Consider the following 19,633-nt stretch of genomic DNA (forward strand, 5'->3'; position numbering starts at 1 on the left):
CCGGGGACACAATGCATCCATCAACTGTCTAAATTCCACTGCACAGATGGCGGACACCGGACACACGTCTAACACCAACATAGCTGTGCTGGTGACATGGCCTGCAGGACTATCTCTGATGGAGATAGAACTAGGCCCCAAAGAGCACATAATGCCAAAAAAAGAGTTGCAAGATAGAATTGTCCTTGGGCCCTCCCACCCACCCTGATGTTGTTGAAATAGGACATGCGCACTTTAACAAACCAATCATTTCAGCGAAAGGGCCTACCAAACTGTGGCTGAAATGATTGGTTTGTTTGGGCCCCCACACAAAAAAAGCTATTCATCTCTCCCTGTACAAACTAAACTGGCTCTACTGAGGCAAGATGTCGTCCTCATCCTCATCCTCTGATTCCTCGCCCCCTTCAGTGTGTACGTCCTCATCCTCACACATAATCAATTCGTCCCCGCTGGACTCCACAACCACAGGTCCCTCTGTGGAGGCCAGTGCTGTACTTGATTGAGGAATTGATAATTCATTTTTATGAACATCATTTTTTCAACGTTTTGCGGAAGCAACCTCCTTCGCCGCTCACTGACCAGGTTCCCCGCTGCACTAAAAACTCTTTCCGAGTACACACTGGACGGGGGACAACTCAGGTAAAATATAGCCAGTTTGTACAGGGGCTTCCAAACTGCCTTTATTTCCTGCCAGTAAAAATAAGGACTGTTTGGCATGTCTACTTGGATTGTGTCAGCAAAGTAATCCTCCACCATTTTTTCAATTGTGACAGCATCCAATGCAGCGACAGTAGACATGTCTGCAATGGTTGGCAAGTCCTTCAGTCCGGGCCAGATGTTATCAGCATCCCCGCCAGCGGGTCTTTTAGGAAAACTGAGCTTTTTCCTTTTTTTGGTAATTTTAGTGAACTTTGGGTTTTTGGATTTTACATGCCCTCTACTAGGAGATTGGGCATCGGCCTTGGCAGACGATGTTGATGGCATTTCATCGTCTATGTCATGACTAGTGGCAGCAGCTTCAGCATTAGGAGGAAGTGGGTCTTGATCTTTCCCTACTTTATCCTCCAAATTTTTGTACTCCATTATATGCAGCACAAGAGAGCATACCCCTAAACCACACACACTTTGGGACTGCAGAAACAGTGAACGTAGTAATATAGATTGCAGTTCCTATTTTTTGGGACTGCAGAAACAGTGAACGTAGTAATATAGATTGCAGTTCCTATTTTTTTGGGACTGCAGAAACAGTAAACGTAGTAATATAGATTGCAGTTCCTATTTTTTTGGACTGCTGAAACAGTGAACGTAGTAATATAGATTGCAGTTCCTATTTTTTGGGACTGCAGAAACAGTGAACGTGGTAATTTAGATAGCAGTACCTATTTTTTGGGACTGCAATAATATATTGCTCTAGAATTTTTTTATACTTTTTAAATTATTTTTTAATATTTTTTTTAAATTATTTTTGTATAATTTTTTTTTTATTTTTTTTTGTGGATATTTTATTTTTTAATAATTATAAAATTTGTATGGACTTAGCACAACAAAGCACAGGACTAAATCACCACTGGACTCAGCAGGACAGACACTGGCCAAAGCACCACTGGACTCAGCAGGACAGAGCACAGGACAAAAATACCACTGGACTCAGCAGGACAGATCACAGGACAAAAGCACCACTGGACTCAGCAAGGACAGAGCACTGGACACAAGCATAAAGCACCACTGGACTCAGCAACGACAGAGCACTGGACTGATCACACAGGAGCACCACTACCCTATACACCCTCCCTCTTCCCTGATGTCAGGCGAAATGAAGATGGCCGCCGCAAACTGAGAATTTATGACATCCGAGTCTCGCGAGATCCGACGCGAGACTTGGATGTCATAGCCCCGTTTCGGATCTTTTTGCCGGGCGGAAGTACCCGAACAGTGCTCGGATCCCGTCGGATCCGCACTGTTCGGGTGGGCTCAGATTAGCGGAATCCGAGCCCGCTCATCCTTAGTGATAACAGCAAGATGATTATATTCCAGTAAAGTGTGGGCTTTTTGTCACACCTTAAATTGCTGATAACAGCAAGCTACATATATTCCAGTGAAGTGGGATGTGACACTGTTTGCTGAGAGCCGGTGTGGTTCCTGGTAGCACTAATAGTAAGCACTGTACTGCTAGAACCTGGGTGTGAGCAAGCTCCCTGTTAATTCTGGTACGTAAACTATATTATTCTTGTCTATGTCTTTGTGATCCAGATGTACAGAGGTATGTGTTTTATGCACTATAATAATAGGTCCTTTGTTTTCTGCATCATGTCTGTCTTTGGATTTTGTCATAAATCTTCATATCACCAGTTACGGGTTACTGTGAGTTGTCTGTGTCTTACATGAATGTAAGCTAAAATCCTTTGCCACATATTGTAGATGCCTCTTGGAATTTGTGCTGGACTGAAATGTACAAGCATCTGCCTCTTTTCTATTGTTCCTCCATTCCTAGTGCTTGCTGTATGTATATATGTACATTATAGACGGTAATCTGTTTTTCACTCTTTCTTTAACACAGTTTTAAGAGAGAGGCAGAGTAGCTGTGTAGGTTTATTTATTTTTTTCAGCACACCAACTCCAAAGTATGCAGGTTCTTTAGAAATGAATTGATATACTTGTTTAGGCAATGTTGTGTGTATTACACTGGAATGAAAAGCATTGAATCCCTTCTCAGATCTAGTAGTGGGCTGCATAATGAAAACCTGCATGGCAATTTTGCAAATAAATACAGTTTTTATGGAAACTTTTCTTTCCTATAACTTGGCTACATTCATTTTTATTCATCTTGCTCAACTGTGTTTTTTTCTACCAGTCCTACGATGTGGATATTGGCTGCAGTGACCATATTGATACCTGGACATTTCACACAAACGTTGGACAGGTTGGGTCACATTCAATGTGAAAATAATTACATTAAATATAATCCAGACCCTGAAGCAGATATGAACATTGTAAGTTTTTCCTTCCAATAATAATACTGTTGTATTTATTGCACGTTTTACAGTGGTGAAAAAAAAAGAATATGATCACACAGATGATTAGTAAAATCAAGTCTGATACTCATTGTATAGACAGTCATTTTTGCAGGCTGAGCCAGCATTCATGAGACTATCAATGTACTACAATCTAGTGAGGTGATGGAGATATGAGGTTTAGTTTTTCTATCAGAAAGAATGGATAAGTGGCTGGTTGTAGATTTAAAAATCAATAGCAAAACATGATTAGCAAAGTTCCAAACACCATCATAAACATCTCTCCACCCTGCAGATCAAATTAGGAAATAGGTTGGACATGATTGGACAGAACATAGAAGCATTCCAAAACAATTGAGAGCTGGGGAAAGAGGGTATTAAAAGGGCAGTAATGTACCCAGGGGCAGGCTGGGCTGGGAGACTTGGGGGACATCTGCCCATCGGGCCATTTCCATAGTGAGCTACTTTGGGCTGGTTCACTGGGCCAGGTGCCATACACAGCAAATGTGCACAGTGTATAGTCCTACTTTATCAATCAAATCCTGCTGGTGATAAGTGCAACAATTGTTCTCTAACTCCACATGATGACCAATACTGTTTGGTTCCTGAGCTGTAAGTATTGACCTAAGCAAATGATCTCTCGAAAAATGTCTGTAGTATTGCATATGCTATATACTAAATGTACACCTAACAGAATAATATATTTGCATAGTACACTTTCAGCAGAGTGCTAATGTATGATATATTTTATTACCTAACAAGAATGATCAAAGCTACTGGATGATGTACTATTTGAAATGTTAGATGCATAGTTAAACTGATATTGTCATATTTTATTGTGTAATTTTAAGTATGTAATTAGAATTCTAATACTACACTACACTAGGGCTCATGTAGAGATGGACACATATGCCTTCAGAACTTAAGCAGGGAAAGGAGGGACGTCAAAAAAGTTTATTTACATGTGTATGTTCAGTGGCTCCAAAACAGTAGCATTTGCTACAGGCGTACGGCAGACGTGGTAAGTCCATATACTTACGCCCCACGATAGTGTAGAGATGTTACTTGACATTGTTAGTAGTAAATGCCAAAGTCATATTACCCTATTTGTACAGAATATAATAATGTAATGAAGTCTCATTTACACAAGAGAGAAAACTGTTGCGACTGTTATTAATAAGTGTGAAAGCCACTAATACAATCACAACTACAAAATAAAAATATAAATGAAATGAAATTGAATCCAAATATCTGTTGTCTCCCCTTAAAGAGCAAATGGAAATTTTCTTCGGTACCCTAGTTCCAATGTGAGTAGAGCTAATAATCTGCTGGAGAAGGCAATACACAATCAGTGTAGTGGTAAGATAGTCATCATCATTGTGTATACAGTCAAGTCCATAAATATTGGGACATCGACACAATTCTCATATTTTGGGCTCTATACACCACCACAATGGATTTGAAATGAAACTAACAAGATGTGCTTTAACTGCAGACTTTCAGCTTTAATTTGAGGGTATTTACATCCAAATCAGATGAACGTTGTAGGAATTACAACGGTTTCTATATGTGCCTCCCACTTTTTAAGGGACCAAAAGTAATGGGACAATTGACTCAAAAGCTATTTCATGAACATGTGTGGGCTATTCCCTCGTTATTTCATCAATTAAGCAGGTAAAAGATCTGGAGTTGATTCTAGGTGTGAGAGTTGCATTTGAAATCTGTTGCTGTCGACTCTCAATATGAGATACAAAGAGCTGTCACTATCAGTGAAGCAAGCCATCAATAGGCTGAAAAATCAAAACAAACCCATCAGAGAGATAGCAAAAACATTAGGTGTGGCCAAATCAACTGTTTGGAACATTCTTAAAAAGAAAGAACGCACCGGAGAGCTCAGCAACACCAAAAGACCCGGAAGACCACGGAAAACATCTGTGGTGGATGACAGAAGAATTTTTTCCCTGGTGAAGAAAAACCCCTTCACAACAGTTGGCCAAATCAAGACTCTCCAGGAGGTAGGTGTATATGTGTCAAAGTCAACAATCAAGAGAAGACTTCACAAGAGTGAATATAGAGGGTTCACCACAAGATGTAAACCATTTGTGAGCCACAAAAACAGGAAGACCAGATTAGAGTTAACCAAACAACATCTAAAAAAGCCATTACAGTTCTGGAACAACATCCTATAGACAGATGAGACAAAGATCAACTTGTACCAGAGTGATGGGAAGAGAAAAGTATGGAGAAGGAAAGGAACTGCTCATGATCCAAAACATACCACCTCATCAGTGAAGCATGGTGGTGGTAGTGTCATTGCGTGGGCATGTATGGCTGCCAATGGAACTGGTTCCCTTGTATTTATGGATGATGTGACTGCTGACAAAAGCAGCAGGATGAATTCTGAAGTGTTTCGGGCAATATTATCTGCTCATATTCAGTCAAATGCTTCAGAACTTACGGAACGGTGCTTCAAAGTGCAGATGGACAATGACCTGAAGCATACTGCAAAAGCAACCAAAGAGTTTTTTAAGGCTAACAAGTGGAATGTTATGCAATGGCCAAATCAATCACCTGACCTGAATCCGATTGAACATGCATTTCACTTGAAGAAGACAAAACTGAAGGGAAGATGCCCCAAGAACAAGCAGGAACTTAAGACATTTGCAGTAGAGGCCTGGAAGAACATCACCAGGGATGAAACCCAACGTCTGGTGATGTCTATGCGTATCAGACTATTACAAAGGATTTGCAACAAAGTATTAAAAAGTGAAAGTTTGATGTAGGATTGTTTAGTTTGTCCCATTACTTTTGGTCCCTTAAAAAGTGGGAGGCACAAAAAGAAACCGTTATAATTCCTACACTGTTCACCTGATTTGGATGTAAATTCCCTGTAATTAAAGCTGAAAGTCTGCAGTTGAAGCACATCTTGTTAGTTTCATTTCAAATCCATTGTGGTGGTGTATAGAGTCCAAAATATGACAATTGTGTTGATGTCACAATATTTATGGTGACTGTATTTGCAGCCCTGCAGCCCCTGCAAGAGATTGTTTCTTGACAGGTGTATCTGCCTCTGTGGCCACGTCTAATTAAGTAACACCTATGTGAACACACAGTTACCATAGTAAGACCTGCTCCTTCCTTCTCACATTCCCTAGTTGTTAGGGGTTATAAGTATAAGATGCACAAGAATCTTGATATGGATGTATGCGTAAGTTTTTTGCACGAATATACAGTATTAAAATAAATATTTAATAATACTATTTATCCCCCATTAACTTCTCTTTCATGTGAATGGGATTACATCATTGTCTTAGTAGCAAAGAGCATAACCACCATGGTCTGCTGAAACCTTATAAGGTACTCAGTTGTTAATGGCATAGATAAATAGAGGTCTTGGTGTAAGAGATTAGCAGATCAGTAAACAATAATGGTGGGTGAAAGTGCTGTGTGACCAAGGGACCCACACACCACGTATTACACACACACACACACACACACACACACACACACACACACACACACACACACTATTACTTTGGGATAATAACTACTTCCCCACTGGGGACAAGATAAAGCTAAAATTATCCATGTGCAAGCTAACACGCATACTAAAAGATTCTAGGGGATATATTTACTTAATTTGCAGATTTGAAAAAGTGGAGATGTTGCCTAATGCAACCAATCAGATTCTAGCTGTCATTTTGTAGAATGCACTAAATTAATGAAAGCTAGAATCTGATTGGTTGCTATAGGCAACATCTCCACATTTTCAGACCCGCAGTTTAGTAAATATACCCCTAGGACTTGATTGGAATTTTTACATAGTCCAGCAACCCCCTGACCTAGCAAATAGTGAGGAACTTGGATGGACCCAATGCACAGGAACAAGGACCGAGAGTCACTTTATTCTACGTCTCTTGTCCTGTGTGCATAATGCATTTCTTACTCTCTACACTTGTCATGTTATGTGGGGAGTGTAGTGTACCTATATAATTGGTAATGTACTGATATGTACCTACCCAACAGCAAAGTGTTCCTGGAAACTACTTTCCAGTATTCTCTTCTTGATTTTAAGTCATATGGACAACATGTTCTATTGCTCTGTATGTGAGACTATATAAGTTTACACTTTAATAATCTAATAATTTATCTCCTATATGTTTACAGAATGAACTGATCAGATACAGAGGATATCCCAGTGAGGAATATGAGGTGGTAACTGATGATGGCTATATCCTGACTGTTAACAGAATACCGCATGGAGTCAGGTGTCAATCTAAAGGTATATTCACTATGCTGGGCTGTGTGGAGAATACAGTGGGCAAAATCATATTTGAGAAGTAGATACTATTTCCTCATATTTCCCTAAAAATGCAAAAATGTTCTTTTTCACTTCTGTTTGAGCAATGAATTAATAAATAGTGATGTTGAAAGACATAGGTCAAACAAGTTCAACATTTCATAATTTCGAATTGGGTTGATCCAAAGGAAGGCAAAACAAAGCCCCCAGTGCAATAATTTAGCCTTGGATAATCCCCCCAACCCATAATCTCTTCTACAAATTTTATCTGTAGATACCATTTCCTATAAGAAAGTTGTCCAATAGCTTCATGTATTTAGGAAATCCACAGCTTAACCATCCTTACAGTAAATAGCCCCATCCATTCACAATTCTGTGTTCTGTAGGGTACTTAGTACAAACCTTTTTATTGACCTTGAATATATTCGAACAAATTTATTAGGTCACCTCTAAGGTGCGTCTTTTTAAAATAACTGATCCCTCTTCATGATTTACCATTCTTTAGCTTTAATTAATACGATTGTTCATCTGAAGTTCTATGTCCTTCTTATAGAGTTGTGATCAAAACTGTATCCTATATCAGGCTGTGATCTAACTGGTGATTTATACAATGGTAATACCGCATTTGCATCATGTGCATTTATTCCTATTTTAATGCATATGAAGATTTTACTTTTCTTTGCAGCTTCTGGCTTGTACTATGAGTTGCTACTACACTATCAGTCAACTAGTACTTCTAGGTAATTTTCTACATCAATTATCTCCAACTGTGTTCCATGTAATGTGTAAGAAGCACCTATAACTCTACATTAAATGTAATCAGCCATGCTGCGGCCAATTTTGCCAGTTTTTCTAAATCTTTGTGTATGAAGCAACTATCCTGCTCTTTGTTAATAAAGCATAGCTTGGAGTAATCAGCAATTATGTAATCCTTACTTTTTAGGCCATCTACAAAGTTAATAATTAAACTTAACATTAATAAAAATATTAAAAAGGACAGGGCTTAATACTGATCCCTGTGATAGTCCAACGATAACTTTTTTGTGTGTAATCCGTTTTTATTGAAGACCAATGATTATATTAACCTAGTCTCAGTATGTTTCATTTATCACTATGTTTTCTCTTCTAGCCTTCAACCAGCTCTCTGCCCATGTACATACACCCAGTACTCTCACCAGACTGGTGTGTGGAACAGTATTAAAGGCTTTCTCAACACATCATTTCTCCAAATACATCACATCAATTTCACTACCATGATTCAGTTTGAAACTTACCTCCTATTTAGCCTGTCCCAGCTTGATTCATTACTAGAGGAATCTTCTAAATTCTTTAGAGTATCCCATACTGACTGAGAGTCTCTATCTTCAAAATCTATACTTGTCTGAGACTTGCTCTCTTTGGTCCTGATTCATTAAGGCAAAGCAAGAAAGGGAGTAAATTAGCTCCTGGACAAAACCATATCACAATGCAAGGGGTGCAAAATAGTTTATTATTTTGCATATAAGGAAAATACGGGCTGTTTTTTTCATGTAGTACATATATAGTTGATAGCTTTATTTTTGCACTTAAGTTTAAAGTTGATCTAAAAAATGCCCTATCCAACTATAAACCTGTCCCCAAATTTTTAATTTAACTCCCTCTCCAGTGCAAAAGGGTTTTTCTCAGGTGCTTTTTTTGTGCTTTACTTTCCTTAATGAATCAGGCCCTTTATCTCAGACATAGCACACATAACTGCATTGGTCACAATAGGCTCCTTCATCCAGGCTGTAAGTACCTTTAACTGCTCAGGGGATTGACATTTTCCCTTGGATTGAGAACTACATATTGTACAAAAGAATCAGATTTGGTTGTTAAAAGTTTATCACAGGCTCCACAAACTCTGTGCTCTCCTTCTTCCTTTGCTAACACCTAACTAACTAAAATGAAATGCACGAACCACAAAGACAGCAATAACTTAGGGACTTACCTAGACAGGGTGCCTTCGACTGTTTGGGGTGGGACTCAGGTTCCCTTCTGCTGCAGATCTCCTTCTGTTGCACTCACAATGAAGGTGCTATTAAAGTGAATGTTTCAAAGTGGTTGGAGTCCTCCTTTAGTCCCCTTTGAGCTATGATGTGGGTCTCGGCCATGCGCAGACTGCCGAAGTCCGGGAACTGGTGCAACATTTTAATTCTTACAACAGATCTGCTCCAGTAGATAGCAGACTGGTGTTCCACGGTCTGCACTACAGAAGACAATAAAACACTACCCAAACTACCTATACCAGAGCCAGGAAAAGATGTAGGGGAAGAAGAGGAGCTTTCTTATATACTGTCTGGGGGAGTTTTTAAATCTGTCTCTACTTACGCTGGAATGGAAACCTACCCATTGCAATGACTTCCATGGCAGATTGAAGAGGAAATGCTGTTGTCAAGCTATATTATATACATGAATAAAAATATAATATATAAAAATTAAAAGTATTCATGTATTGTATAATAAGTCTAAATAAAGTAATTAGAATAAAATAAATTAAAATGATGGACGACTTGGTCATGCATACTGGCCTTTAAAAAGGAGCATTACATGCCAAAATATGATGGTAAATAATGTATTAATCACATTACAGCCTGGAACGCCTATCCTCGTTAGTCAGTAGTCATTTTGACATTTGCAATTTGCAACTTGGCACCATTTATCAATCGTACTGTAGAGACTGTAGGGAAAAAAATCGTCCCAGTTCTCTATAAATCCAAACCCCTCATCCCTGCAATAACTTCTCTGCCATTATAGGCCAGAATAGAGAGGTGCAGACACTCAAATATGTAACATCCAATTCCTCCGTCATAGCAGGGGCTGGCTGACATTCTCTTCATAGTTTGTAAATATCAAAAAATAATTTCTTCTGCATCAACATCCTCATCCCCTGCTATTTATTGTCTTTGTGTTTTTACCTATTCCCTAGCCTGCTTCTTTCTATTGGGTCTTTGAAGTAAACAGTTTTGTGTAACATAACTAAGCACCTCCACATTATACCATGACTGATAAGAACAGAACTGTTTATCTTAAGGCAGTTTTGCAATAACATGTGCACTCTTATAGATACTAACACATAGAAAAAGATGTACATGTAAAGATTAATGTTCGTGGTAAGTGATCCTTAATGTAAGAACATACTTGCCAACTCCCGGAAACAAGTTTCCAGGAGAGGGGGCGTGACTGGAGGGCGGGACAGGGCCAAACGCGTCATTTTGGCCCCGCCCCCCGCGAAAATGTAATTTACATCGCGGGGGGGGGGGGGGGGGCAAAATGACGCTATTGGCCTCGCCCCGCCCCCTCCCACCCTCCAAAATGGCTGGATTCACCGAGAATCGCGTCAATCTCGGTGATATCCAGGATCCGGGACAAATGCCAGCTCGCCCGGGAGTCTGACCCGAATTTCGGGAGTCTCCCGGACTTTCCGGGAGAGTTGGCAAGTATGTGTAAGAATGTGACTACAGTCCTGCTTGGGTAGGATCTGGGTCATAGCTCCTGTAAGTGGCATTATTTTAGGGGTAAAACGTGAATGTTTATGGGGCTACACACTTCAAACCTTAGTGTAAGTTAAATGTCACATTCCTTTTATATGCAAATCATACAGATAAGACCCACCACAAAGAGTAAATGCCAAATGAACACAACATGTAGACTACAGATACATTTAAATGATAGGGCTCTGCATGGCTACCCACTTTCCAGTTTTATGTCTAATATTAGAGAAATAAATTAAAATTAAGATCATATCTAAAGGGAAAGACATGTTGGGGGACGGGGTTTATATGTCTATGTCTAGAGTCTGTCCTTTGTCCCTGAAACGTGTCCCCTGAAGAGATGTTACACAAAAAGGTGAGACAGAGTTTGTAGACATTAGTCCTGAATTAACAAACTAATAGGTGTAGACTCTCAGTGCTCCACATAGATCATTAAACACTCTGCTGTAAAACAATCACCCAGTTCATTGACTTATTCTTATGAGCACCTCCTTCAGCCAGCTGTGAGTGGCTCTCTGAAGAATTCCAGAGAATTAAGGGCACTTATGTGCATACTTAGCACACCAAGAGCTCTCAGTCTCAGCTTTGTAAGGCACATTAAAGAGAAATTAGGAATGCAAAATCTAAATCATTTTATAATTTCACAAATGTATAGGGTGCAAGATGTGTGATAATCCAAGTGCTTTTCATCTTGCAAATTGAATACAATACCGGATTATTAGTCATCAGACACCTGGGGTGTAAATAGCCCAGACCATCATAGTCAATATATGTTTCTAAATGTTGCTAACTACATTCACTGAAATGAACTAAAATATCTGCAACAATGTCAGATGTAGTAAAAAAACAAAAAGATTATAATTATCCAACAGGCAATAACAAGTCTAATACAGCTGAGGAAACAATATAACAGTGATTATCTAAGATTACCTGGAAATGGGTCTAGTGAAGAAATATGCCAGAGTAAACATGTGTGACATATATGGGTGACAGGGAAAGGGGGAGAATAAAGGGAGAACTGAATTCATTTCTCTGAAGAAACTGCTGACTGAAATGGTGGAGAAACTTATAAGGTAGAATTAATTCAGAAGTTTAGCTCACATAAGGATCTTTACCAATGCTGCCTATCAAGGATGATGTTTGATAAAGACCCAGGTCTACCTTTGACACAATTCAAACTGACCTGTGTCAATTGCAACAATACTGTTACTAAGCTGCTTGCTAATTCATCTATCTGTCACTTGTATGCGGCCACTGTTACATCTGCTTTCTAAGAAACATTCTGTTGTGATTGAACTATTGACACTATAAACCACTGCAATGACAACCAGGCTACGGTCAAAATGTGAACCAATAAGCAGCTTTGGAGGTCTTGTAATTTACTAGGCGTTATACATTTCATCATGAGGTAGTAAGTAAGTTTTGATTAAGCCGGCAGGATGATGTTGTATCTATCTTGTATAATTATCTTAAAGTCTTCTTGGGAAAGTTGCACAACTACAAGAGGGATTGTTTGGTTCCAGATTGATCTGCTCTATTTGGGTGATGTCCCTAAATATATATTTTTTTCTGAAAGTATTCTATCCTATGGATAGAATGGGGACATTATTTTATTATCATTTAATTATAAAGTGCTGCACAGGGTCCATTATGCTGTACAACTGGGGTAGAGAAGAACAACCACAAACTGCACATTGAACATTAAAGCATTAATGTGTTACATACCAGAGCAAAACAGTAACAAGTTACACAGTACAGAGGGGAGTACAGAGGGGGGATGGGGATAAAATATGAAGCATACCAGCGGGAAGCAAACTTGTGCCCAGAAGCATGGGCAATATTGTGGGTGGAGACCAGACAGAATATATCTGACATGGGTGTGCTGGTGGAGAGGATAGTGTAGGCAGCGGACGTGACACTAGGGTGCTTTGGGCTCCTGGGGCTCAGTCAGACAAGCATTCTGATAAAAGGGTAAAGTAACATAAATGATTAAAGTGGTGGCTTTATACATAGTACCAAGCACTGCTACTTAGTAATGAATGGACATTTGGAACTAGTGATTGTAAAGTGTATAGAAATGCTACTTCCACGTCTCCATTCATTGTTATTGTTGTGAAGGTCATTCTATTTTTAAGGGCAACAGTCCAAGTAGCCCTGACCTCTTCAGGTAATATATATAAGACTAAGGCGGCCTCTTTGAAAACTCTTTGGTATTAATTATTTAATAACCAGGTATACTTCATATAGGGGAAAGACTGTTCCAAATAATCCTTCTGTCTTACATATCCAGTTCTTTTCTTAAAGTTCCTAATCATCCCTTGGGGAAAATAAAGGTATGTTGCATTGTATGCAATACATCATTTAATAACATCCTCCTAATCAGTCATACGGGAGCATTATTCTCACTTACATAAAAGTACTGATTATGAAGTATTTTACACATGGGTTTTCTAATCAAGTAGGGTGCATACATCATCGTTAAATGGGTGACATTTACTGTTGAGGGGTCTGAAGTAATTATGGCAAACCAATTTTAGGGACCAATGGAATGGCTATCATAAGGACCCCTCCCATCGTATGTGGACACAGTTTTTCAAATTCAAATAATGTTTAGTCATCATTAACCACATCTTGTCCATGCAAATGGCATGTCCCCAGTGCAGTGGGTCTCTATAAACCTGTGATAGGCAACCTGATGCACCTCAGGGGCTGCATACCTTCAAAAGAGCCACGTGGGGGTGTCTCTGGTAGTCTAGAGTAACATCGCAAGGCTTTTTACTCGTTTATTTACCCATAATTTCTATGTATCAAACTATAAAATTTTTGGTGTATGTACCAACTATATACAAACAATATATATAGCCTTATATTTCACATATTAGTTTACTGAATGGGAAATTCTTCACTGAATTATCCATATTGTCATCAACATTTATTTAAATAACGCCAGCAAATTTCGTAGCGACATGAGCTGGCTGGGCTGGGGGGCAGGGGCATTTGTCCCCCAAACACACCCCATAGTAGGCTACCTGCATTTTTCTGCCATTAAAATGTTCCTATAGGCTGCTGAGCCGAAACTCGCCTACGGGCTAAAAATTGCTAGCCAGCCCTGGCCTAGAGCTTTACAATTGGGAAGAAACACTGTAATAAAACAATACTGGGTAATACAGACAGACAGACAGACAGAGAGGTAAGAAGGCCCTGCTCACAAGCTACAATCAGTGGGTATACTCAACCATATACTTCAGCAACACACTTACACATAGCATACATCCCTTGTATTCATTGAACTACTGTTCATGCAATCATTTAGATTTATTTACAGTATAATACAGTATTCATACACAGGATTATAGACAGATTCATGTAAGTGTCAATCATGCAACTGTCCGTTAAAAATTACATGTCTACACAGAATCTTTTTTCAGGCATGCGGTGAGCAAATTAGACGGGGTTGGAGTGTGAAAATTACATTTGCATTTTTTTTTATGCTTCAACACATAACCGAATAGAGAGGCTGTTCTCTATTCTGTTTTGAACTGCACAGAGGCATGCACTGTGATCAATAGTATAGTTGTCTGCAGTCTTTTCAGAGCAATTTGCTCCCATCATGTTCCATTTGGAATACATTATGAATAAATGCACATATGGGTTTTTGCCTTGGGCATCTAAAACAATGAGAAACTGCAGTTCTCAAGGCACATCTATAAACCAGTAAAATCTTATGGATTCATGATTTGTTTTTTTCTCCACATTGTGTTTTCAGTGCATTACTACAAGGTGGTAAAAAAAAGCACTGTGCTAATTTAAGCATCTTTTAAAAACACATTAAGAAAAGTGCATTATTTGGGGCTTATAAGAGCATATCCTAAAGCTTTTTCATTGTAAATTGCAATGATAACCTTTCCCTTATGTTCTTGTTTAAGTTTTAGAACAAAAACCTGTGGTATTCTTGCAACATGGCCTGCTTGCCGATGCCAGCAACTGGATCACTAACTTTGAATACAATAGCTTGGGGTTCATTCTGGCAGATGCAGGTTATGATGTGTGGATGGGAAACAGTCGAGGGAACACCTGGTCTACGAAACACAAGACTTTATCCCCTAAAGAGAATAAATTCTGGGCTTTCAGGTATGTACATGTTTGCCTTATACGCTCAACATCCACTTTATTAGATACATCTGTATGACTTCTCATTCATGCAAATATCTAATCATCTAAACTTGTGGTACCAACTCAATGCATAAAGCATGCAGACATGATCAAGAGCTTCAGTTATTGTTCAGATCAAACAACAGAATGAAAGAAATGTGATCAAGGTGGCTTTGACTGTTGAATGATTCTCGTTGCAAGACAGGGTGTTTGAGTATCCTAGAAACTGCGTATTTGCATGAACATCAGTCTCTAGAGTTTATAGAGAATGATGCTCAAAACAAAAAAGCATCCATTGAGCATCAGTTCTGTGGGTAAAAATGCTTTGTTAATGAGACCGTTCAGAGGAGAATGGCCAGACTGGTTCAAGCTGACGAGAAGGTGACAATAACTCAAATAAACGTGTGTTGCAACAGTGGCATGCAGAAGACTATCCCTGAATGCACAGCACATCAATCCTTGAAGTGGATGGATTACAGCAGAAGAGGACCACAACGTGTTTCACTCCTGTCAGCCAAGTACAGGAAACAGAGGCTACAGTGGGAACAGGTTCACCAAAACTGGACAGATGGTGATTTAATGGTGTGGGAAATGGTTTCTTGGCAAACATTAGGTCTCTTTAACTCCCTCTGCAACCCTCTACTCCTTACCTCCTGTAAGTGTGTTAAAGGTCATTACTCTTCTCTCTTGCTCTTCTTCTACAACCTGTTCTCTTGACTCTGTTGCCTCCAAGTTAATCCGCTTCTCACTCCCAATGCCTGTCGTCGCCTTGCTCACATCTTTAACCTTTCTCTCTCCAATTATATCTTCCCATTGGCCTTCAAGCATGCTGTCATCACCCCTATTCTCAAGAAACCCTCCCTTGAACCATCCTCTCTCCAGCTATCGCACTATATCTCTGCTTCCCTTTAGTTCTGCAATTTTCAAAAGACTTGTCTTCAATCGTCTGACTCATTTTCTCTGTTCCCACTCTCTTTTTAACCCTCTCCAATCTGGCTTCCTTCCCTTTCACTCAACTGAAACTGTCCTCACTAAATTAACTAATGACTGTCTCTCAGTCAAGTCTGAAGGTTACTTCTCTCTTCTCATACTCCTCAAACTCTCTACTGTTTTTGACATCATCAATCACTCTCTTATCCTCAGCACCCTTCATTCCCTTGGTCATTGCGAAAAAGCTTTCTCCTGGTTTGCCTCCTACCTCTCTGGCCACTCTTTTAGTGCCTCTGCTTCTGTCTCTTCCTCCCCCAGCTTATTTCTATTGGAGTCCCACAAGGCTCTGTCCTGGGCCCTCTGCTCTTCTCTCCCTACACCTCTGCGCACTTATTCAATCATTTGGCCTCCAATACCACCTCTACGCTGATGACACAAAATTCTATGTTTCTTCCCCCTGACCTCTCTCTTTTCATTCTATCCTCAGCATCTAGCTGTCTCTCTGCTGTCACTACCAGGATGTCACAGGGTTTCCTCAAGCTCAATATCTCCAAATCCGAGATCATCATCTTTCCTCCTGCCAATGTTGCTATTGCTCATAATATTTCCTTCTTGGTTGATAACATAACTCTCTCTCCTGTCACCCAAGTCTGCTGCCTTGAAATCTCCCTTGACTCCGCACTAAGCTTTACCTCTCATATTCAGTCCCTTACCATATCATGACACTTTCTCCACTGTCACATCACTAAAATCCATCCCTTCCTTTCTAAGGAAGCAACCAAAATCCTGCTCCATTCACTCACTATTTCTCGTCTCGACTACTGCAACCTCTTTCTCACTGGCCTTCCTGTCTCTCAACTTTCTGACCTTCAAACCATACAGAATGCTGTGGCTAGGTCATCTTCCTCTCCCAGTGCTCATCCTCAGCTACTCCTCTGCGTAAATCCCTTCATTGCCTTCTGATCTGTTTCAGAATATCATTCAAGCTCTTTACCCTCCATTACAAAGCCCTTACCAACACTTCTCCCCCATACATCTCTGACCTTGTCTCGAGGTACATACCCACCCAGACCCTCTGCTCCACCTCTGACCTCCACCTTAATTCCCCTGTCATTTCCTCCTCCCATGCTCGCATCGAAGACTTTTGCCATGCTGCCCCCAATCATTGAAACTCACTACCCCACCTCACTCAATTCTCCCCCAACCTACAATCCTTCAAACGCTCACTTACAACTCACCTTTTCAAGATCGCCTATCCTATCACCAGAAGTCCTACTGTTCCTCACCACCCCTCCCTCTAGAATGTAAGCTCTCACAGGCAGGGTTCTCTCTAATTATTTTATCATGTATGTCTACTGTCTGCCTCCCACGTATGTCCGGTCATGTCTTTTGCTACACTCTATGTGAGTCCCCATAGCATTATTCACACTTAACTGTGCTACTTATTACCTCATCTATTTGTTACTTGCTTACTGTATCCAGAACTACATAATCTATGGTGCCTTATAAATAAATAAACAAATAATAATAATAATTTACCTTAACCATTGTTTCAGTGTGATTATACACAAGAGGACCTTGACATAGTACTTGCTGTTGCTTAAATTTCTGAAACGTAGACCCCGATCAATGCTAAAACTACTGCTAAACCTTTCATTTTAACAATATTAGATCAGGAGCTAAAAGAACTTCAGGTTGATATTGAGAAGTATACAGCACAATTAAAACAAATTAAAGTAATGGAGCTTAAACTAGTGTGTGTGTGAAGACTATTGTGATTCTAGGCAACCCCTGGTTGGTGGTGATTAGTCTAAAGCTTAGAAGATTTTTATCTTGAAGGAAATAAAGGGTTTTTGACAAGGAATGAGTAATGGTTGCAGGAAAGGAAGAACAATTTGTAATTATGGAATATCTAATTAAATCTTGTTTTTATGGATGCCTTAAAGTCCATAAAAAATTGAATTCCCATTTTTATCCAATTGTTGATGCCACTATTAGTGTTAGCCAACCATTGCACAATTAATTCATTAATATTTACAAATAGTAGTTCAGAATTTCTATAGAATGTCATAGCTAATTGAAAACAACTGATATTGTGATCATTTTTGTATTAGTTTCACTGAATATTTCTTCCTGCCTTATTATTTTTTAAAAATGATACTCAACGTGGTATTGAAGCTCCAGACATCTTTTGATCATCAACAATCCATTGTCATTTCCTATTGAATTTATATTAGATTTATTAAGTGTTAGGAACCCCTCTAGCCGGTACAGCACAACCCGGAGTCTGCTCTGCCAGTCAGGTGTTCACTGAATCCCCTAGTGGTGGGGACAGACTTGGCCGCAGACTAGCAGAGGGTCGTGACGTGCGTACCGACTAGGGGGAACCCAGGTAAGCGGAGGGAAGTCCAGGCAAGGTCAAGGGCCGGCAGCAGACAGGAAATCCAATACACGATCCAGGGTCAAGGGTCACAAGCACAGTAGCAAGGTCCAGATACAGGCAAGAAGGTCAGGGTCACAGGATACACAGGCAGGGTCAAAATCCAGGCAAGGGGTCATACACAGGTAATCAGTCCAAACAGGTTTTCACCAATACTAAACAGGAGCAGGAGCAGGTTAGCTGACAGGCAGCCTGGACGCTATAACCGGCAATGAGGCAGCAGACCTCATTGCCTTAAATACTCACACAAACCAATCAGGAGTTGATACACTCCTGCAGGCTAATTGCTTAGACAGAGCAGGGCCAATCAGGGCTTGACCCTGAAATACACAGTTGCAGGCTAATGCCTGTAAATTCAGCCCTCCTCATTAGATCAGCCTACCGGCTATCTGTTGCGCGCATGCGCTCGGCTACTAACACCGCCGGGACGCAGCGCTGAAGAGGCGTCCGGCTGTTGCCATGGCAACGGTGGGGGGTTGAGGGGAAATGACATCCCGGTCGTCATGGTGACGGCCGGGACTCTAGAGCGGGCAGGAAGCGAGCCGCGGCGGCTGTGAGTACCGCTGCGGCTCGTGACATTAAGGATCATTTTAAAATATGATTATTTTAAAGGTGAAAGTGACAATTAGCTGCAGTTTATCAAAATGGCCATGAGCAATTCGCATGTGCCAAAATTTGCATTTTGTCCCTAGGTTATTTGGAGGATTGTTCATAGTTTCCTCTTTCAGCAATATGCCACCTGCTGCCGGCGCTTTATTGGCTGTGACTTGTGGTGGGACAAAATTCAATTGAAAGAGTTTATAATATTTCTGAACAATTTTGATACACATCATCATCATCATCATCATCAATTCATCATCAGCCAAACAGTAATTTACACTCTATAAGCTTCCATGATGTATTGGTAACATTATTACATTCTGACAGTCATTATTGAAAGTATTACACATCTCACAATTATCCAGCGCCTTACGTGTCTGCATTGAGTCTGACAAATGTCACAAACAAGTTAATGGTCTGTCTATAGATTCTCAGAACGTGGATATACTAAGCATGTCCTTGAACATGCGGTACTCAAACCCAACATCTGAAGAGATATAGTGACACTAACTTCATGTTTCTATTACTTTGAATTACATACGGACATAAATAGTAGAACATTGATCCATATTTGCTTTGATCCTTCCCCACCCTTGGATTTGGTGTGGATACAAAGGGAAGAACTATATACAGTTGCCAAACATAAAAAAAAACAACTATTTGCATTCTCCACCAAAACAGATTGTTATAA

General features: G+C 39.9%; 1 protein-coding gene across 1 annotated transcript in view; it reads left to right on the plus strand.

Annotated features, from left to right (window-relative positions):
- The first annotated feature begins 6,189 nt into the window (after window positions 1-6,189).
- The window catches only part of LOC142095321 (lysosomal acid lipase/cholesteryl ester hydrolase-like), a 29,473-nt gene continuing 16,029 nt past the window's right edge, over window positions 6,190-19,633 (plus strand). The window contains exons 1-3 of the mRNA XM_075178277.1: window positions 6,190-6,219; window positions 7,179-7,293; window positions 14,747-14,951. Of these exons, the coding sequence (XP_075034378.1) occupies window positions 6,190-6,219; window positions 7,179-7,293; window positions 14,747-14,951 (350 nt within the window). The remainder of the gene's footprint in view (window positions 6,220-7,178; window positions 7,294-14,746; window positions 14,952-19,633) is intronic.

The sequence above is a fragment of the Mixophyes fleayi genome, chromosome 6 (genome assembly GCF_038048845.1).
Source record: "Mixophyes fleayi isolate aMixFle1 chromosome 6, aMixFle1.hap1, whole genome shotgun sequence".
NCBI lineage: Eukaryota > Metazoa > Chordata > Amphibia > Anura > Limnodynastidae > Mixophyes > Mixophyes fleayi.